This window comes from Podarcis raffonei, chromosome 6 (genome assembly GCF_027172205.1).
Source record: "Podarcis raffonei isolate rPodRaf1 chromosome 6, rPodRaf1.pri, whole genome shotgun sequence".
NCBI classification, from domain to species: domain Eukaryota; kingdom Metazoa; phylum Chordata; class Lepidosauria; order Squamata; family Lacertidae; genus Podarcis; species Podarcis raffonei.
Genome location: NC_070607.1, coordinates 24,031,709 through 24,054,282, shown reverse-complemented (window position 1 = coordinate 24,054,282; position 22,574 = coordinate 24,031,709). Strand labels below are relative to the sequence as shown.

Below are 22,574 nucleotides of genomic sequence, written 5' to 3'. Positions count from 1 at the left end.
CCGTTCCGGAAGTCTGTTCAACTTCCAAAACGTTCGGAAACCAAAGCTCCTGAAGCCAATTGAAAGCTGTGGAAGCCCTGCTGGATGTTCAGCTTCTAAAAGAATGTTTGAAAACTGCAACACTCACTTCCGGGTTTGTGGCGTTCAGGAGCCAAAACGTTCGAGAACTAAGCTGTTTGAAAACCAAGGTATGACTGTATGTGAAATGTAAAGCTAACAGCTTTGTTTAGGTCACACTAAAGAAAGAATTGTGTGATACATCACAGCAAACAGTGATATTTAGTTCCCTTTTTCCTTATGGCAGTAAATTGGTTTTCTTTCCAAAGGGAAAGTCAGTTGGCTACGACAAATTTAGGAAACCCTACTATTGCAGTATGGAAGGCCCACTCCAAAGCTAAGACTCCCACAAATCACACTTTTGTTTAGTGGCATTATGTAAGTGCCAAATAGTTTCTAGGGCAATATAGATAATGGAAACACAACCACGTAATGCAAAGAAGGTGCAGCTACACAAGCAAGACTTTCTGGAATTTATCAGAACGGAATAGATGTCAAGAACGGATGCAAGCAGAATTATAAGATCCGGAAACACAACAACACACACAAACATGCCAAAGTCCTGAAATAGCATTTTACTAAATTTCATCCTCGGGGAAAATAGCTGCAAACTTGACAGTACTTTCCCAGGAAAATTCTGAATTTCTGACAAATCGCTTTGTTTGTGCAGCTGCTTTTTTTCCGTGACCAAGAACTAGCACAGCCAAGCCAGACGCATGAAGAAGAAGAAGAGTTTGGATTTGATATCCCACCTTTCACTCCCTTTAAGGAGTCTCAAAGCGGCTAACAATCTCCTTTCCCTTCCTCCCCCACAACAAACACTCTGTGAGGTGAGTGGGGCTGAGAGACTTCAAGAAGTGTGTCTGGCCCAAGGTCACCCAGCAGCTGCATGTGGAGGAGCGGAAACGCGAACCCGGTTCCCCAGATTACGAGACTATCGCTCTTAACCACTACACCACACTGGCTCTAGTTGGTCCACAGTCAACGTAAGGTGCCACAAACCCAATCCTACTGGGCTCAACAGGAATGTCAAATATAAGATAAGGGCAGGGGTTCCAAATATATTACACAAGGAACAGACAATAAGGTTATCTGGATGCTCACACTTACATACTAAGGGGGAGGTAGGGCAACGCTCCAATTTAATGCTATTTGGGGAAAAACAGGCACCAACTCTGTTGTAACAACAACAACAACAACAACAACAACAACAACGGATTGGAAAAAATAGGCTAGTTTTAATGTTCAACAAACCAAGTATGTGCTTGCCAGGGATAGAAGGTAAACTATATTGTTTCGTTCATTTGAAGAAAGAATTGAGTGAATGAAACACTCCATCTTCCACACGTGTGGAAGAAAACCATGCACTTATAACATATCAAGTTAAACAGCAGGGCTGTCTTACTCATAAGCGCTAGGGGTGCAGAGCACCCGGGCTCAGGGCTGTCAGGCCGAGAGTCGAGTCTGGGGAAGAGCCCACCCGTTGGTCGGAGTGCTGCTTTGCACCGGGAGTTCGGGGGCGACCGAGCCAGTGAGATGCTGAGCGGGCAGGCGGCTCCGCCCTCCTGCGCACCTGAGACTGGGCAACCGGGGGGGGGGGCGCCGCCTCTGCGCCGCATATGTGTAAGACAGCCCTGTTAAACAGGACCAATGTAACCTAAGAACACTGAAGGTGCACCACTGGATCCCAAAGGTTTGCATCCCAAAGGTTTGAGTCATCGCTGAGTGCACATAGTAAAGAGTTCACTATTATGCAGCAATTTGAGTGGGCTATAGTTTTGTGCATTTAAAAATTCAGATTATACTCTCATGCTTCAGTAATATACAACAGGGAAGTTGCCTTACACAAATAATGCACTGAGCCGTAACAGCCTGTGCATTTTGCAGCCGTGATTTTACTTGCAAAAACAAGTTATTTTTAGAAGGCGCTTGTTAGGTTTTTTACCTTCCTTAATGGTGTAACTCGGAATGCAAGTTTTAATCAGCTTAGTCTGTTGATAAATCAAGGTTGGGGGGGGGGGAAGGAGACAATTTTAATCAGCGAGTCTGAATGTTAAGGATACTTATGTTTATTTTTCAAGGCTCCTTGGGTTCTGATACGTTACTGTAAAGGGAACAATTTTTCAGCTATTAAAAGACCTTTCTTAAGTAGTATCTCTTGTTCATTAAGTCATACATTATATTAACACGTCCTTTAATATCTCAAAAGGCACCTTTGTAGAGGCTTCGTTAACACAAAGCAACCGGCAACACAATGTTGCAGTGTAGCCTTACCTCCGAACAGGAGTGCTCCTGTTCAGCTAGGCAGCCACCCTCCTTTGGGATACTCTATTCCGTTCCCCACCCCATGCCACCTTCCCATCCCGCCCCCCCCCCAAAATTTCTAGGTAATTGACAAACTGGCAAAGACGAAAATGATAAATCAGTTTAAAAAAACTTTAGCTGGCTGACAACCCCAGCTGAAAGCATTCCCATGGTGAAAAGGGTTCTGGGGAGGTAGGCACAATCCTTTACAGCAGAGTTTGGCAACCTTATCCGAGGATGGGTGGGTCGACACTACGACCGTCGGAGGATGGGCAAGAGCATGTGCGCACATGTGCTCTTCCGGGTTGGAGCAGCGCCCGTGCACATGCACACATGCTATTTCCGGCGCTCCTCCAACCCAGAAGTGTGCTGGAAATAGTGTATGCACATGCGCTTCTCCATCCCACACATGTGCGCACGCTATTTCCGGCGCACATCCGGGTTGGAGGAGCACCCGTGTGCATGTGCACAGGCGCCATTAACCCAGAAGTCAGTCCCCACGCTGCGCCGGTAAGAGTGGGCAGCGAGAGTCGCCATGGGCTGGTTAGACAAGCCTCGTGGACCGCTACCGGCCCATGGGCCTTAGGTTGCCGACCCCTGCTTTACAGCCTGCTATGAAATGTGTCCCTGTAGAATTTGTCGGGTATTTATTATCTCACCAGTTTCCCCACCTACTAGATACACTGTTATGACAAAGCACATGATTCTGATGCTTCCCTCCATATTTCAGGAAGTCTCAGTATTCAGATTTTGATAATAAAAATCCCATTACCAAATATAAATATTAATTTATTATGGCATGGGGCAGCACTCTGAATATATTGAAGAATTTTTAGATACTGGACTACATCGCTTGTTTTGGGAAAACATATACTAAAGGTTGACGACGATAGATCTGGCCCAAAAGAGGGAAATGTCATTCTTAAGCTACCTAAAGCCATACCTTTCTACATTACGTTATCCATCTTTAATCTCTATGTCTGCTGCACAGAGCTGAGCAAAGTGGGAAGGCTTAAAATCTAACTCATTATTATTCAGGAGACGAAACAATAATGCTGTAACCAGGCAACTGCACAAGAGAGTCTTTTGAAGAGATTTTCTGGTGTGTTGCAGATAAGAATGGAAAATACTTACCAGGAAAGCACACGCATGCATACTCCCTGACAGACTGGACTGACAGTGGGGGAGGGTCACAACTGCAGATTACTAATTGCCATGCAGATAGCTAATCCAGGTTCTGCCATTTTGCAATACGGTAGTATTGGCACTAAATTCCTAAAAAGGCTGCAATGCATAAAAATCCACCAGGACAACTAGAAATCTGGGCCCAGCTGCACTGGCCGCCAAGTAGTTTCAATGTGATGATGTTGACCTCTAAAGGTAAAGGGGGCAAAGGCGAAAAGGACCCCTGGATGGTTATTTCCAGTCAAAGTTGATTATGGGGTGTGGCACTCATCTCGCTTCAGGACAAGGGAGCTGGCATTTGTCCACAGACAGCTTTCTGGGTCATGTGACCGGCAGGACTAAACCACTTCTGGCGCAACGGGGCACCGTGAGGAGTGCCACAGCGCACTGAAACACTGTTTACCTTCCCACCACAGCGGTACCTATTTATCTACTTGCACTGGTGTGCTTTTGAGTTGCTAGGTTGGCAGGAGCTGGGACAGAGCAACGGGAGGTCACCTTGCCACGTGGATTCGAACCACCAACCTTCCGATCGGCAAGCCCAAGAGGCTCAGTAGTTTAGACCACAATGCCATCCACTTCCCTATAAAGCCTTACACAGCTCAGGACCTCAATACTTTATGAAGACCACCTCTCCCGATATGAGCCGACCTGGACCCTGTGCTTGTCACCCAAGGCCCTTCTCTAAGTCCTCAGGAGATTCAGAGGGTGGCAACATGAGAATGGGCCTTTTCTGTGGTGGCTCCCTGTCTGTGGAATGCTTTCCCTAGAGAGGCTCACCTGACACCATCATTATATATCTTTAAGTGCCAGCCAAAACATTCCTCTTTACCCATGGTGTTGGCCATTATATAATCTATGGCCTGTTAAAGCTGGGGGGCGGAGGTGGGGGGCAGAGACTGTTGTTATAGTTATTTTATTATTATTATTGTATTATGGTTTTTGTTATGTTTTTAGTATTATGCTCTGTAAAACGTCTTCTTAATGTTGTACATTGCCCTGGAATCTTTTGATTTGAAGACTTAAAAAAAATAATTCAGATAGAAGCTGTACTATTTTTGCTTGCTCAGATTCAACTTCATATAGAACTCTCACCCGAGATTTTTAGTTTGTGATGGTCACAAATCTAATTTAAATGGTTACGATCAGAGTTCTAGTACTATTGTTATCTACAGCATTCACAAAAGAAAAGGAACGCTAATTAGTGGATTTCACTTTGTACGGTTACATAGTAATGAATCAGACGCACGATTTCATAGCTGAATGGTGACTAAAAATAGGGCCTTTTTCACAGTGGTGTCCTGCCTTATCTCCAGAATGCTCCACGGAAAAAAGAATTTGCCACCACCACTGTATTTAATTAGGTTTCACTGGAAGAAATTTAAACACTTGCTTAACTTTCTCAGTGAAATCAACGGGTCTTCAGAACCAACTCTGGCTGGATTGCGCACTGCATGTAATAATGATAATAATAATAGTAATAATTTTATTATTTATACCCGGCCCATTTCTGAAGGAAATCAGCCCTGAGTGCTCACTGGAAGTACAGATCCTGAAGCTGAGGCTCCAATACTTTGGCCACCTCATGAGAAGAGAAGCCTCCCTGGGAAAGTCCCTGATGTTGGGAAAGATTGAGGGCACAAGGAGAAGGGGACGACAGAGGACGAGATGGTTGGACAGTGTTCTCGAAGCTACCAGCATGAGTTTGACCAAACTGCGGGAGGCAGTGGAAGACAGGAGTGCCTGGCATGTTCTGGTCCATGGGGTCATGAATAGTCGGTCACGACTAAACGACTAGACAACAACACCCGGCCCATCTGGCTGGGTTTGCCCAGCCACTCTGGGCGACTTCCAGCACATATAAAAGCATAGTAAAACGTCAAACATTAAGAACTTCCTGATACAGGGCTGCCTTCAGATGTCTTCTAAAAGTTGTGTAGTTCTTTATCTCCTTGACACCTGAAGGAAGGGTGTTCCACAGGGAGTGCGCCACTTGCCGAGAAGGCCCTCTGCCTGGTTCCCTGTAACTTCACCTCTTGCAGTGAGGAAACCGCCAGAAGACCCTCGGAAGAGGACCTCACCTCAGTGAACAATGAGGATGGAGACACTCCTTCAGGTACACTTGGCCAAGGCCATTTGGGCTTTAAAGGTCAGCACCAGCACTTTGAATTATGCTTGGAAACATACTGGGAGCCAGTGAAGATCCTTTAGGACCAGTTATATGGTCCTGGAGGCTGCTCCCAGTCACCAGGCTAGCTGCAGCATTCTGTTCATGAAACAAAGGCATTCTACCTCCGATAAAAACTTTTGTAAATAATAATGGGGAGGAATAACTTTCAGCACAGAAACTCTTTTGAATAAGAGTCCATTTGCACAGTTGTTCAAGGAAAGTCTGCCACATCTACATTTGGATAATAATCAACATCTTATGTTTTCAATTTCAATTAAAGAAGAACAGCCTTCAGAAACAAGGGCCCACATCGTGACCATTTGTTTCCAATTTAGAATTCAAACTAGTAGAGCATCCAGACAGCTTGCCAAGTTTCTAAATATAGTCATTTAGGTAACTAAATCTTCATTTGGCTGTGCACAATTACATAGTTTCCCACTGCAGAAGATAATCAAGCCATTTAAGCAACTTTCTTCAGCTTCCAAATCAAGGAATTCCCTCTAGATACCTTGCTGTATCGTGTTACAACGGAATTGTCCTTGACTGGAAATCTAGAATATGGAATACACATTACTCATTTCTTCAGAGAGAAAAAGTCAGGCAAATTCGCAAAACCTTTGTCTCCTAGCCACTCAGTTATTATGAAGATGAGCGTTTATATATACAGCTCAACGAAGCTGAACTCAGGACATGAGTATTAATGTGAAAAGAACAACAACAGTTGCTTATAAGAAGAAAGTAAGTTAGCCTTTAGAACACTTAGCTGTAGTCAAGAGAGGAAGTAAACAGAACAAACTGTTTCCCCTTTTAAATCAACATTGGCTACTTTAATCATAAACAACAGCTGATAACTTGATGTATCCTTATGTATCTAGGATTAGAATGGATAATTACAAAACAAAAACAAAAACTCCACAATGGGCTCAGGTCCTGTTTGCAACTGAATGCAGACAGAGAAGGTAAGAGCAACTGAGGCTCAGATCCAGAACTTTCTGAGAATCAAGACTGTTCCCCATTATTTATCCTGTAATTCCCGATTTTTCTTTACAGTACTAGCTTCTAAGACAAGATTGAAGTAAAAATAGAGCACATCGGCATACATCCCAAATTACTACCATTTCAGAAGAAACTACAAGCCCAGGTTACTTGAAAGCTGACAGGTGAAGTCTTTTAAAAAATGCATATATATAGTAGACCAGTTAACACCGAAGATTAAGATACGCATACACTTAAAACAGTTGTCGCTTTTTACCTATGGACCCCCGCACAGAAAATAATACATGTAAGCAGATTACTTGTTTACACTGTTCATGGAAAAGAGGCTTAAAATATATCGGTTAAGTTCCATGTGGAAAAGTTCACAGCCAAAAGGCCACTCAATAAACTGGTAGAGAAAAGCAGTGCACACACTTTAATGTGCAGCCCTACATTTATTTTTCCTGCAATTCTGATAATACAGAGATACAGACTCTGCATGTGTCAAAACAAGAAAAAAAAATTGAAGCTTCGTTTGCGAAGACATGATAGGTGGTAGCCAACTCATTCTTTTTCGTGGAGCAACCAGCTGAAATTAATCAATATTACTATCTTGTTCATTCATTTCAATGGGTCAAATAATTTGATTCTATGCCAGGGGTCAGCAACCTAAGGCCCATGGGCCACAAGCAGCCCACAGGGGTTGTTTAACCAGCCCACGAGCTGCCCCTGAACCGAGCCGCCCGCTTGGCAAGTCCCCGCACGCTGCGCTAAAGTGGCGCAGCGCATTGTGGGGACTCACTTTTGCGGCGCAGGAAATCACATCTGCGCAGATGCCGGAAATAGCATCTGCAAAGACTCTGGAAATCACCTCTACGCAGACAATCGCAGGCGCACGCACAATCCAGCCCACAGAGGGATCTCTGCTGGAGTGAACCGGCCCAGGCAAGGTAAACCCTGCCAAACCCTGTTCTATGCTTTGCTGTGCATATTTAAGGACTGGATCTCCAGAATCCATTACAAGATTCCCTGCTGATCTTCTATGCTCCTACATAAAACTAACAGAAGTCTTCAGCACTACTGTTTTGACTCAGAGGGGAGGCTGTCTCCATGCAGTACTTTAGTGCTGCAGAAGGGTTTCTTTCAGAGCAGGGTCACTGCTCAGTGCCTCTTACAACTCACCCAAAAGCCCCAGGATAAACATGTCTACAGTTCCCAGTACATGCAAGGGGAACTGGCTAGAAAAACTAGAGCAACAGGATTTCCCCTTGCTTTCCAAAGGTGGCCAGTGGTGCCTACCCACAAATGAAAATGAAGATAGTAGAGGAAAATGCTGAGGTTTCTTTGATGTTTGCACCACATGCTGACGGAAGCACAAAAACAACACAGCTTGCCTCTTCAGCAACACAAAGCAGCTGCAGTGGATGCAGCAAAGCAATTCTGGATGCGAGTATATTTACGCCTTTACACACAGATAAGCTTTACAGCCTTAAAAGAAAATAAGGGAGCGCTCGAATTTTAATTCAGAGGTTTTTCGGGCACCCTTCCCCATAGCAACCATAATGGAAGAAATGTGAGCCACAGCACCAGTCCTCAGTGTAACACAGTTAAGGGGTTCCTCCATTCAATGCATATTGATCAAGATAGTCCATCTCTGCCTTGCTTGCTTTGCAAAGCATGCTATGCTACTTGCAAGCTTGTGTTTGTTTGTGCTGAATGACAAACATGTCTCTACTTTTGCCGCAACAGGGGGATAAAAAATCATGTTGCCCATGAATCTGTAGTAAGGAGTAACCAATTCAGATGGAAAAGAAAAAATGATTTTGGCTACGTGGATCAAGTATGGCTATTCTTCCAGGACAACAATATTTGCATATTCGATTTCTCCTACAGTACAGGAACTACTTTTAACTAAAAATATAATTAGGAAATGAAAACAAAACAAAACACCAAAACAGTTTAAAAGGTAACAGAAGTTTAAAGGGTAATGGAACTTGTAAAATAAAGCTTACCTCAATTGCTTTGCATAATTCTGTTCAATCTCTATCCTTTCTTTAACGAATTTTGCATATTTTTCCAGGAAGTCAATGCCCCACTGTGTGTGCTTGTCTAAATTGTCAAACTGATCCTGTAAAACACAAGCCAGGGAAAAAATCTAAATTGAACAAGATGACACATACCCATATTGTTTTCAGATACTACGTTCTGTCTTCTACACATTTAGTGAATTGAAAATATAAACATAATCACACAAAGAAAACAGATACTAGGATACAGTACTTCAATACAGAAGGTACTTTTTTGTTTGTAGAAAGACACAATCATAAGGGCAGTCCTGCTGAATGAAATTGACAGTCTATCTAGTTCAGCATTTTTTGAAAAGGAGGTCCAGCTGGGGGGTCGGGGGTCAAGATTGAAGGAGCTGAACTGTGGAGTTTGCAGTATATATTTTAATCCCAGGCTCTGTTACTCTTTTGCTGCTGACTTAGCTCCCCTGTTCCCTGGAAGAGCCATATTCTTCCCACCCCCTTGCTAGGGACCAATTTCTCATCTCTAGTTCAGCAACCCAATGCCCATCCTACATAGTGAGTCACTGGAGGTTTCTGTACCAAGTGTATCTATTTATTTTATTCTATTTATTGATCAATTTTCTATACTGCCCTTCATCCAAGGATCATAGGGCAGTTTACAAAATAAAAACACAAAAATATGTAACATACTTAGAAACAAAAACAAAAACATGCCCCCCAACACAGTTTTAAAGGCCATAGATTGTTTAATTAGCCAAAGGCCTGGGAGAAGAGGAGTGGTTTTGCCTAGTACCTAAAGATACATAACAAAGGCACCAGGCGGGCCTCTCTGGGGTGAGCATTCCACAAGTGAGGAGCCACCACAGAAAAGGCCTCTTCTCATGTTGCTACCCTCTGGGCCTCTCATGAAGGAGGCACATGAAGAAGGGCCTCAGATGATGATTGCAGGGTCCAGGTCTGTTTATATGGGGAGAGGTGGTCCTTGAGGTATTGTGGTCCCGAGCCGTTGTGGCTTTATAGGGGAGCAGGTGGCATTTTAACCAGGCCTGGAAACTAATTGGCAGCCAGTGCAGTCAGGCCAGGATGGGCATTATATGTTCAAACCTTCTCACCCAAGTGAGCAACCTGGTTGCTGGATTCTCTCACACAGCACTTACATATACAGTGTAATATACAGTGGTACCTCAGGTTACATACGCTTCAGGTTACATACGCTTCAGGTTACAGACTCCGCTAACCCAGAAATATTACCTCAGGTTAAGTACTTTGCTTCAGGATGAGAACAGAAATCGTGCTCCAGTGGCGCGGCAACAGCAGGAGGCCCCATTAGCTAAAGGGTGCTTCAGGTTAAGAACAGTTTCAGGTTAAGTAAGGACCTCCGGAACGAATTAAGTACTTAACCTGAGGTACCACTGTATATTACATAGAATTACTACAGATTATAGTACATATTTGAAATATGCTCTAGGATTCAGATAGCTGAGCATGAAGGAACCTTCTATTGTGGTGTTTCCCAAACTTGGGTCTCCAGCTGTTTTTTGGACTACAACTCCCATCATCCCTAGCTAGCAAGACCAGTGGTTGGGGGTGATGGGAATTGTAGTCCAAAAACAGCTGGAAACCCAGGTTTGGGGTTGTAGTGCTTTCTGAGCTCAGTCGAAGTCCCTACTGGATTCTCTCCTTAGTAATGGCGGTGGAGTTCACTTTGGCAGATAGCTCCTTCTTACCCGTGTCCCCCCACTTTAGAAAAAACACCCAGGCCCTACAATTGTGGCAGAGTTGTGGCTGTCGCCTCCCTCAGACTCTACTTATGCTTATCTCCTGGCCTCAATGTGCCCCAATATATACGCCACAGTGTGGTGAACCTGAGTGGGCTCAACATAGAGGAGCAAACCGTACATATGAAGTAAATAAACCAAGGCTCTGTAGCTACTGTTTGGGCCACAGAGAAGAGGAAGATGAGACAAAGGGAAACCTCAATGCTTCAGTGCACAAAGACTACACTTGAACTGTTCATGATTGCCAAGAGGCTTAGTTCTAAAAGCATGCCCATAATTGAAACTTGCGCTTCAGGCTGATTTCATTTTTATTAGTTTGCCTTGTTTAAGACGATTGCTTCAACTGCAACTTTAGCTTTAATGTTCAACAAACCTAGTAATTAACTGTTTGATATTCCAAACATGTGCATGGTCTCAGACTGCCATTAAAGCCATTTTACATTACATGCAATATATTTGAGAATATATATATAACACCTGAAGATTAGACGATACATAAAAATTAATGGCAATGGTAGATGGTAAAGCGATATGAGGCAGCAAATGGAAGCCAAAACTCGGCCTTAAAAAGAATGAAGGCTATCAGGTTTCTATTATTATCCTCTCAGTTATATCCAGCATACTGGGTAAATATGGCCATATATTACATCCCAACCACATTATAATTCATCTACTTCTTCATTGCAACCCAAGTATGTGGACTAACACTGAATCAATGAGAAGGAATGTGAAGATGTGCTGCTGACAAACTCAAAACAGTGGATCCTTAAAGACCAGCTTGGCCACTGTAGTGCTCTACTCTTCAATAATATTAAGCATTTCTAGCTTGAAGAGGTTAATAATCCAGGAACCTTGTTCTCTGCAAACGATGAAGCATTTTGGGGGTGGGGGAAGAACAACAATAGAGCATCTCCATAAATCCATTGCCTCAACCACACAGAGACGTGATACATCTGCACCACACAATTTACCGTAAGTGAAAACCTAGCTTGAAATATGGCCATATTTTTGCTAGAGCACCACCCATTCTTGGACAACAGCCTTGTCTGTGCTGTGTGATACGGTACTAGCACATCACTATGGATCTTAAATCACGAGTCCAAGTATGCGCTGGGAAGTAGGCAAGGCAACGTTTGGGTGGGGGAAGGTGTAACGTCGCATGTACAGCTTTGAAATAACTATCTCATCCATTCATCATAATGCATTTCTTTAAGTTAATAGTTACTAGAATCTGGCTATTCTCCATTTTGTTCTGCTTTTATCCATTTGCTTTGACTATTTCATCCTTGCACTGAAACTCCAATAAGGTGCTCTGGAACTGAACCAACAGTCAGAGACATTAGAACAAGCTTCCTGCCGTGAACACAAGAACAATGCTTTTGCTGTCCTAGTTTGGACTTCTTAGTTCACTGTTCTGACAAGCTGCCAGGTCTGTGGAAAACTAGTCAAGTGCCGTTTTTAAAAACATTGCTAGATTTCCTCACAAACAGAACTCAAGCAAATTGGGGGGGGGGGAGAGGCAATGTAAGCAATTACTTTCCTACCACTGGATCCCAAAGTGCAACTTGATCAAGACAAATCTGATTAATGGAGTAAAATCTCATACCTTGTCACTCTCATAATCCAGGAGAATTCTCAGTTCATGACTTTGCCTCTGAATACCAGTTGTTGGGGGACAACAGGAGAGGGCTATTTCCCTCAAGTCCTGTTTTGGGGCTCTCCAGAGGCAACTTGTTAGCCACTGTGAGAAAGAGGATGCTGGACCAGATAGCTGTTTGGTCTGATCCAGCACTGCTCCTCTTACATTATTTTTGTTAGAAGTTGAAGTCACCAGGCTCACTTGGCAGCAAAGCAAAGATCAATCTACACTGCACCATGCCCAAGTTAACTATTGTGATAATATTATCACAAGATGAAATATGTATAGTGGCTTTGTCATTTGTTAGGGTTCACTTCTTACTCTCAGAACTGGTGTTCAGTTTTATGCCCAGATTCCATGTTCCCCTGTGATTAGAGATATTAGACCAGGAGCATCTCACCTGTGGTCTTCTAGATGCTGCCTCACTACAGCTCCCATTAACCTTGATCATTGGCCATGCAGCTGGGGCTGATGGGAGTTGAAGTCCAGCAGCATCTTGAGGACCACAGGTTGGCCACCCCCAGATTAGACTGAAGGAGGACTGGGTATACACATATTAAGAGTTGAGACACTGGCAATAGAAAACGTATCTCAGAATTCCTACAGCCAAACACAGCATTCATTACCATTGAGCAGAAGAAGGTGGCATCTTATCACACAGTTTTCTACTGCGCAGGAAATAAGCAAGGCAAAGTAGAAGTAGAATATACCCATTATCAATATTACAACCACAAACTGAAATAGAATATAAAAGCAAAGTCAACAGGGATTGGCATATTTTGCAACTGCAAGTGGAGAATTGCTTTAATGCATGTAGGAAGACTAGAGGTTCTCAAACTATCAGAAGGAACCACAGGGCCATCCTATATGAAAATTGAATATTAAGAGCTTCCCTGTAGGTTTCCAAAGGAAGTACTATAAGTGCAAGGCTTTTTGTTTTTTCTTAACCAGGATGTAGGAGTTCAGCCTGTGCTGAACAATGCTGCATTTTCCCTTTATGGTGGTGGTGATCAATCTTTGTCTATAGCTACCCAAGTGACATCTGTAGTACAAAGCAGTTTCCACCAACATCATCTGGTGCACCAACTGCACCCTGTTATGGATAAGGATGATCTTGCTGCAAAGATTCATGTTCTTGTAAGTCAATGTAAGGTTGCTATGATGTATAATATGTAGTGCTGCCTTCAAAAAGGATCTCAACCTTCACTTGATACAAAAAATATATATGCAACAAGGTAATGAACAGGGACCAAGTATGAGCATCGTATTACAATAATATAAAAACATATGCAGTGGTAACCTGTTTGTACACATCCCTAAGATGGTGGTTAGGCCAAGGTGGACACAATATATGTATTTACCACTCTCCATAGAACCTAATAATGAAGCTGAACCCAAGACAGTTAGGAACTCAAGCTTGGATATTTTATTTCTGGAAGGATTTCTCATTGGGTTTATCTAATTCTAACTCTTATCCAACTAGGTCTATCTAACCCACTAGGACTGATCCTTTTAATCTTTTCCATTGTGTACCTCAGTTGTCACAGGTAAAAGAAAGGACTTATAAAGAATGACAGGGATATGTACACCTGCAGAGTATTTATGATCCTGGATGGCTGATAACCTTTGCAGGTGTGGCTTTTGGCCCCCTTTTTTAGGTCGCCCCCAACATTAATCCTCAAGGAATTTAAGACTTAAAAGACAATCATGTTCCTTTGGGAACTAAGTTAAATAAGCACTGAAGAAGTGGTCTATTCACCTGCAATACATTCTGAGTGCTGGAACAAACAGCAATGGGCAGTTGACTAACTGACAACACATAGTGACTGAAGTATCTGTTTCCAAGAATCTTAAATCAGCATGAGGCATGTGAAGGGTGCCTTCGATGAGTACTAAAGACAGGATTGAGGGGGGGAGAGTGAGAGAGAGAGAAAATTGTGGAAAATATTGCTATGGTTAATTATACTTGTCTGCTATTGCCAGAGTTAGAGCATAGCACCTCCCCAGCTAATACAACACTTATTCCTAACAATAAAACTATAAATTGTATGACTTGTTAATTAATGTTGCATTTATCATTATTAAGTCACTTGGGCTATGATGATGAGCCCTAGCAGATATTTAACTTCAGCTTTCAAACAGAATGAAGCTCAACGCTTTCATACCAGAAGAGAGAGTCATAGTCTACTAAGGCCTATAATGAATCGCAGAGGAGCATTCAAAAGGAAGTACTTTAACTGAGAATTTACATTTCTGCAGCTGTTTAATGGTTTTTGGAAAGGACACGCTTAAGAGTCACTGTTCCACAATTTAGACTATTTGAAAATGTACACATGGAACTAATATGCACAGTCCCTTTATGGCTCACTTGTTGTCATAGGAAGTAACTATGTTGAAAGCGTTCCAAAATACCAACATCTGCCCATCCAAAAAGACTCTCCTTTCAGGAGAGACTAAGAACAGAATACAGCGTCACCACCAAAAACGGTATTCCTATTATCTTAAGTTAGTACACTTGGTTATGTGTCCCACTACATGTCATTGGCAGAAAGATGTCCACCTTAATGACACCAAATATAACCAGTAAGTTATATCAGCACTCCACACAGGGCTTCCCCTCTTGCCTTATGTAGCTCCATCTTCATTCAAAAACGTCTATACAAAATACCCCGTGCTTAAGTTTTCTAGAAAAGAAAAACATTTTAGTTTTGCAAATCACTTTTTGATAATTGTGTTTTTCTTGAAGCTTTGATCTGCATAGGTCACTTGGATGCTTCAGAAAACGTATTATGGGTGCTCCTGTTCAAGATGACTAATCCAGAAATACTGTGCAGTAGCCCAAGTACTGACTTCTTAAATATCTAAGATAGGTTTCTAGATCTATCCTCTTCCTTGACTTCAATAAAACATTCAAAGTGTGGTAATTAAAGGCCCTGGCACCTTCTTCCCTAGTGGCCTTTAAATTCGCATCTAACTATATATACAATATATGTTGGGAAATGGTTTGTCTGTTTGTGGTCTCTGTGTTTGGGTGACTGTCAGGGTATCATCACTAAACTCAGCATAGGGATTTCCGAGGCATGGGTGGTGGACTTCAATGTCATATGGACGCCAGGCACCATGCTGAATCAATATTGTGGAGTGAAATGTCACTTTGGCATGACTTCACCTGTTTTCTGGCATAGGTTCAGCTGCCAAATTTGGCATGAACTGAGATGGGGAGTGCCAGGTGCCATTCTGAATCAAGATGGTAGACTGAGCATTACCTGTGTGTAACTTGACCTGATTTTTGACATTACTACTACTATTGTTATTTATTGAATTTATTATACTGCCCTTCATCACGAAATCTCAGGGTGGTTCACAGAATAAAATACAAGATAAAAACACATTACCCGACAGGTCAAAATTCACAAATTATATTATCTCTTTAAAAATCACAACTCTGAGGCTTCTAAGAATACCCTGGCAGCACTGGGCACTCAGTACCTGCTAGTATTAAATATTTGTCAAAACTTTTCTAATTGTACAATCATTCTGTATCATACCAGCTCCCATGAGTCAAATCCTACTTTTCTAGATCTAAGACACAACAAATGAAACCTCACTGCCAGATTCTCTCTCTTTCTTTGTACACTAAATGCTTGAAATATCCAGAAGTCACTAGTGTAAACAACTGTATTATGTAGGCTTCTCAAAGTTCAGGTAGTTATATGTTTAAGCGGACTCCTTCCAGATCTGCCTGTTTAAACTTGCACTCTCTAAAAAGCCCAATGGTAAGTCATTGTCAAGCACTTATGTAAAACCTTCTATTATGGAAAGCCAGCTGAATTCACATTTTGTTTTCTTCTGAAATCTGCTGACTGACCCCCAATGACACCACCTCTGTTACAGAATATCTGAACCACAGCCTTGCCAGCTGAAAACCAGGTCAGCTACACAGAGTTCTGGTCCTAAAGTTGTCTGGTTGGAATTTTTTTTTTTTTTCCTGAGAGACTGTGATGATCATTGTGTTGTAATTTTACACATTACGTTGAAGTGAGTAAGATCTGTAAACTCCTTCCAAAATGTCATCTTTGGAAAGAAGTCCTAAATCAGGAATGGCTTCTTTTGCTGTTTGCTCATAGTTTCTCAGTTCATTATTCACAATTTTCCTTCACGTTGTTCAGAGGATAGCTATCGCTACGGAAAATTACGCAAGTTATATTGTTTAGTGGTAAAACTCCTGGAGTCAGCTTTCCCCCCCTGCCACGCTGAACAATATAACTTACTCTGAGAAATCATATCTCAATAAAAAAGGTGCCACAATACAACAATTACTCGGTCAGAAACTTGTTAAATGATCCATATCAAAGCTGCAACTGCTGACAACTAAGGTCTACATCTCGCATAACAGAGTTTGTTTTGAGACAAAGTTAATGGTGGCTTGGATTTATTCTCAAAAGTACTTAGTTCTTAGCGCTTGTTCAGATATTACCTGGCTCTCCAAAATGAGAAGTGTGCATCTTGTTTTATGCTCCGTCCATGGGGGGTGGGGGGGTGGGAAGAAAGTAACACATTCAAACGAACACAGGATGCCTTCCAGGATGCATTCAAACAAACAGAGAACCTTCCAGCTGACCTGTAACTTTCTTTCCAGAATGAGTCGGAGAAGGGATTATAAAGGACCACTGAGGTCCACTCTCAATTTTACCTCCAGGCAGAATATTGGGGGTCGGTATTTTGAACATGCCTTTAACATCTTAGCCACAATATGGTGAAAACTGAAAATCATCATTGCCCTTAATGCGTACTGAGAAATTCATAACCTATTTACACATGCTAATCTTCTTTATACCAATGTCAAGAGTGAAGAGAAAACACCCTTTGAATCACCTGTGGGAATTACAGAACTTACAATAGAGTTTAAGAATCTGTTATGTCAATTTTAATGTTGTTGGTTTTTCCTCCCTAAGTGGCAAAGAAGCTTTACTAGCTGGGAATAAGAGCAAATACACCAATTCCTGAGCGGTCTGAAAGTTAAAATAAAAAGTGAGCAACAAAATCATTTTTAAAAAATAAATTGCAAAAATGTTGATGTAAACTCTGCTAAAAGGGGCTGCAAATGGTCAAAATATCACATTCATCAACCCATTGTACTAAGAAAAGCTGGTATGTTTGTAAATCCCAGTCAAGCATTTAATACAATCTTTGGTTCAAGGAATTAGAAGTGCCGCTTTCACACTTGCAGAGCTCCACTTCTTCTCTTTCCTCCAGCAAAAAAATAAAATAAAAAATTGGCAGAGTTATTTCAGTGTTTCTTTTCTCCTCCCGAAGTAGCCTTGAGTTCTGCTTTACTGGGCTGAGGTGTTGTTCTCTGTGCCACAGTTAGCACTGCTGCACTTACAGCATATAAAAGACAAAGAAGAAAATTGGCAGAGGCATATTGGATAATCTTTCGTAATATAGTGACCTATGCAAGGCCAAAATTTGGCACCCCCCAAATGCATCTTCTTAATTACAGTGGTACCTCGGGTTACATACGCTTCAGGTTACATATGCTTCAGGTTACAGACTCCGCTAACCCAGAAATAGTGCTTCAGGTTAAGAACTTTGCTTCAGGATGAGAACAGAAATCATGCTCTGGCGGCATGGCGGCAGCAGGAGGCCCCATTAGCTAAAGTGGTGCTTCAGGTTAAGAACAATTTCAGGTTAAGAACGGACCTCTGGAACGAATTAAGTACTTAACCTGAGGTACCACTGTATGGATCTTCTCAATTTTGCACCCCCCTTGGCTCAGCACCCTGAGTGGGAGAACTACTACCCTCCTGGCCCTAAATCAGCTGTTTCTGTATCGGCTACTAAGCAGTTTGAGTTGGGGAGATTTAACCCCTGCAGCTCAGTTGTTTGGGAAGAAGCTGAGCAATGGCAAAGTGGGAACGCAGACACACAGCCTGACGAAGGAGTGAGTTTCAGTGGGCGTGGAAGGCTTTGCCTTGCATGCTTTTCTGTTCCTCCCTCTCTCTCACCCCATTGCTTGGATGGGGAAGCTAGAAGAGATTCTGATTTGCATTTCCAGCAAGCTAAGGGGAATCTGTCAGAGCAGTTCTGGACATGTTAATTGTTCTGTCCGCACCAATAGCCCTAGTAATGCAAAGGTATTTCCCCAAGTATGACTCTGCTTATGCCGAGTCATTGGAAATGCTGCAGCCCTTCTCCCTCCCCTGCCCCCACACCCCAACGACATCCCTCCATCTCACCCACAAAATTTTGCACAGCCCTAACCAGCATTCCTATATTTAGCAGTTTCCTTTCCAACAGCTGGTGCCTTCCCCCATTGCTCCACTTTGCTTGCAAACTTACTAGGGATATTTCTGGCATTTCTACTTTTTGAACAATTACGTTTCCAAAATATCTTGCAGACTTCCTTGTCTGCAGAAGTTGGAGGAAACTAGCAAGGAGAATAGAAGTTGAAGCACCCAAGTTTAGCAACGGGGGCAAGGAAGCCAGGGCAGTAACCACACCACCTCTTACAAACCCCAGCTTTCCATCAGGAACAAGCTCAGCAAGATAAATTAAAACCAAAAGCAAATTGTGACCAAAATGATTGGGGAAGTTGACGCAACCAAGGAAAATTAAAATGTTTGGGGGCTTTTTTTGCTGAGAGAAAAAAAAAGGATGAGTAAGGAAAGGCATAACAGATTTATTTATAACATTATGCATGTTGTGAAGAAAACTGATAATAGGGTACCATTTGATGTAACTGAATGGTAGGATATTCAAGACAGATTAAAAAGAAGCGCTTTCTTTACACACAGCACGTATAAGATGAAGCGACGGCTGCAAGTTTAGATGCCTTTAAAAGGGAATCAATATAAATTCATGGAGAATAAGGCTACTGAAGTGCTACATTCAGGATCAGAGGTAATATTTCACTGAACACAAGTTTCTGGGAGACCACAAAGGGACAGGGCCATTGCCCTAATGTGCTGCTTGAGGACTTTCCATAGCTAATTGATTGTGAACTCTGAGAGCAGGATGAAGAACTAGTCCATGAGTAGGCAAACTAAGGCCCGGGGGCCGGATCCGGCCCAATCGCCTTCTAAATCCGGCCCATGGACAGTCTGGAAATCAGCATGTTTTTACATGAGTAGAATGTGTCCTTTTATTTAAAATGCATCTCTGGGTTATTTGTGGGGCCTGCCTGGTGTTTTTTACATGAGTAGAACGTGTGCTTTTATTTAAAATGCATCTCTGGATTATTTGTGGGGCGTAGGAATTCGTTCATTCCCCCCCCCCTATAGTCCGGCCCCCCACAAGGTCTGAGGGACAGTGGACCGGCCCCCTGCTGAAAAAGTTTGCTGACCCGATAGTCCAACCCAGCAGCTTTTCTTACATCCTCTTTTTTTAAAAAAAGAACCCTATCTGCACTTTTATTCCGAACATCAAAGTAGCTGACAGCAGCATTTCTTAATTAGAACTGCATCACTGAGGATGAAGCCCCGTTAAGCAAAGAAAAGTAAATAACAACTGAAAGAAAAGTAAATGACAATCTGTACTGTATGATGTAACATTCTTTTCAGCTACTGTCATACTACTCAGAAGCAAAGTTCAGTACTTTATACAGCCTTGTATGATCACCTTGCATTTTTTTCATAACACTGGTTGTTATGAAAAAGGCTTTGTATGCTTTATATGCATCTAAAGTCATTCCCAGATAGGGCAGTCAAGCAAGCGTATTGATTTACTAACTTTTTCGCAGCAAGGACAGTCTGTTGTAGAAATCAGAACAATGTGTTAAGCATATTTAGTAGACAATGAAAAGACTAACCCACGTTGGCAGCTGTCAAATTCTGAATTGTCTGTTGAACAAGATTGTCCAGGGTTTAGTTGAAACTGAAATAAATTACTAAAGCTAGTCATCTATTTGTCAGCTATATTTCATATAGCTTCCATTCATGAAATTATCCATTGGTAGGTGTCACAGAGCACAGAATTATATAAGACAGTCTGGAAGATGTGTCCAAAACTTTACCAGCCTACTGGTCTATTATATATCTGGACAGAAAAGGGATGTTTGAGGGGTAGATCTTAGCAAGTGGCTCACTTGAAGGAACTATTATTTGGCCCATCTGGCTTCCATTTACATTACAGTGGTACCTCAGGTTAAGTAATTAATTCGTTCTGGAGGTCTGTTCTTAACCTGAAACTGTTCTTAACCTGAAGCACCACTTTAGCTAATGGGGCCTCCTGCTGCCGCCGCGCAATTTCTGTCCTCATCCTTAAGCAAGGTTCTTAACCCGAGGTACTATTTCTGGGTTAGCAGAGTCTGTAACCTGAAGCGCCTGTAACCTGAAGCGTCTGTAACCCGAGGTACCACTGTATATACAATCCTAGTTTGGAGCAAACATAACAGAAAAATTTAGCGTCACTCACTATTCCATGAGTTTCCAAGAGATAAATTCACAGCACCATCTTAGGTATGTCTACTCAGATGTCAGTTCCACTGAGTTAAGCAGGACTCACATTGTAAGCCGAACCATGTCCACTCAGAAGTAAGACTTACAGAATTCAATGGAGCCTACTCGCGGGTAAATGGATTAGTATTGCAGCCTTAAAGGTAAAGGTACCCCTGACCATTAGGTCCAGTCACAGACGACTCTGGCATTGCGGCGCTCATCTTGCTCTATAGGCCGAGGGAGCCGGCGTTTGCCCACAGACAGCTTCCGGGTCATGTGGCCAGCATGACTAAGCCGCTTCTGGTGAACTAGAGCAGTGCACAGAAACGCCGTTTACCTTCCCGCCGGAGCAGTACCTATTTATCTACTTGCACTTTGACATTCTTTCAAAATGCTAGGAGGGCAGGAGCTGGGACCAAGCAATGGTAGCTCACCCCGTCAAGGGGATTCGAACTGCCGACCTTCTGATCAATTTGACATCATGACTGCAAGTGCCTACATAAATATTAGAGGCATCCCCACGTTATTGTGAAATAATGACCCCCCCCTCAAAAAAAGAGACTTACAAAGCAATCCAGAAGTGTTAAACTCATTTTTATCCCAGCAGTTAGGGACAGGGTGGGTCACTTTAACAGCTACAATGATATTAGTCACGTTAATGGTGTTCTATCCTCCCTGGGCCACAAAGTTAAGCAAGTGCCTTATATTTCTTAGTCTCTGGGACTAGATACAGCAATACATCTTCCACATTCCTTAGTCTGCTGATTTTAAAGCATTTAGTAAGCCTTAAGAAAAGAAAAAGTCAGTCAGTTTGCTCTCCCAACTCCACTTGAGCATGGTCTCTGAACTTAAAAAAATAAAGCTCTTTAGAATGTATGCGGGTGGGAACCTCATTTTTCCATCCTAAAAAAGCAAAGGCTTTATATGCAATGCATATAACAGTGTGGTGTGTTGTAGACTTGAATGTGTGAGAGTTTGAATCCACTTAGTTTCACATCCCACTGGGTGGCCTTATCTGAGCCTTACCCAGATAGATGTTGCAAACCATTTCATGCCTGAAGTTCTAGGCACACAAGCAGAATATTACTACATTATACTGGCCTGCCTGGCAATACTCTATAGGTGGAGTGAGGAGTACAATAGGCAGGACTTGTGTGTGTGTGTGTGTGTGTGTGTGTGTGTGTGTGTGTACACACTAACCAAGCTACCATGTGGTGCAACCAGGCAATACCATTTCTCCATATTGGCCTAAATGACTCCAGCTGTTGCTGTTTTCACCCCAGTGCTGTTGAAGTTGCTTAATATATCAGGAGTAGAACAGAGCAGACATGTAGCCCAACTCCCCCTATGTCTTATATCAGGCTTTGAAACTTGTAACCCACCAAGCTAGTGAATCACTGCAGTCAACGTATGCCAGCCTCCTAAGGTCACAAAAGCATTATTATTATTATGGCTGCTCATGTAATATTGCAAAAAGTTATACCAATCAAGCATGTATTTTATAGCCAGATGTCTTAGCTGGCTTCTTTAACTGTAGTCCTACCCATCTCTTTCCCAACCAGTCTCACCCACAAGCACATGGTAGGCTAGCAGGCTTCTGACCCACCAGGCCAAATGATTACCCATCTTAGATCCCCCACTCCACCCCCATTTGGACATCAATAGCTATGTCAAACACGGGTGACATGTGGTGTTGTTAGTAGTCCCAAGGATCTCTTTCTTTCTTCATTCTTCAAAAAAGCAAAGTGGGAAAATACTGCTACCAAAATCAACATCTGCCCAGAGACTATAAACAGCTCCTTAAAATATAAGTTAAGATTATGCTTTGGACTAGAAACAGAAACATGATATTATCTTCCTTACCTGTCCCATATCCAACTGGAGTGCTAAGGTGCAATCATTCACTCCTATCCATAATTTAAGGAGATTCAAACACCTTTCCTTAAACTACAACAAATTAATAATAATCACATTAATATATAAAACAATATGATTAAA

The 22,574-nt window shown here is 42.3% G+C and overlaps 1 protein-coding gene across 3 annotated transcripts in view; it reads right to left on the bottom strand.

Annotated features, from left to right (window-relative positions):
* The window catches only part of FNBP1L (formin binding protein 1 like), a 73,298-nt gene that overhangs the window by 39,013 nt on the left and 11,711 nt on the right, over positions 1-22,574 (bottom strand). For all 3 annotated transcript variants that reach the window (XM_053391670.1, XM_053391667.1, XM_053391668.1), the window contains exon 2: positions 8,704-8,819. In XM_053391670.1, the coding sequence (XP_053247645.1) occupies positions 8,704-8,819 (116 nt within the window). The remainder of the gene's footprint in view (positions 1-8,703; positions 8,820-22,574) is intronic.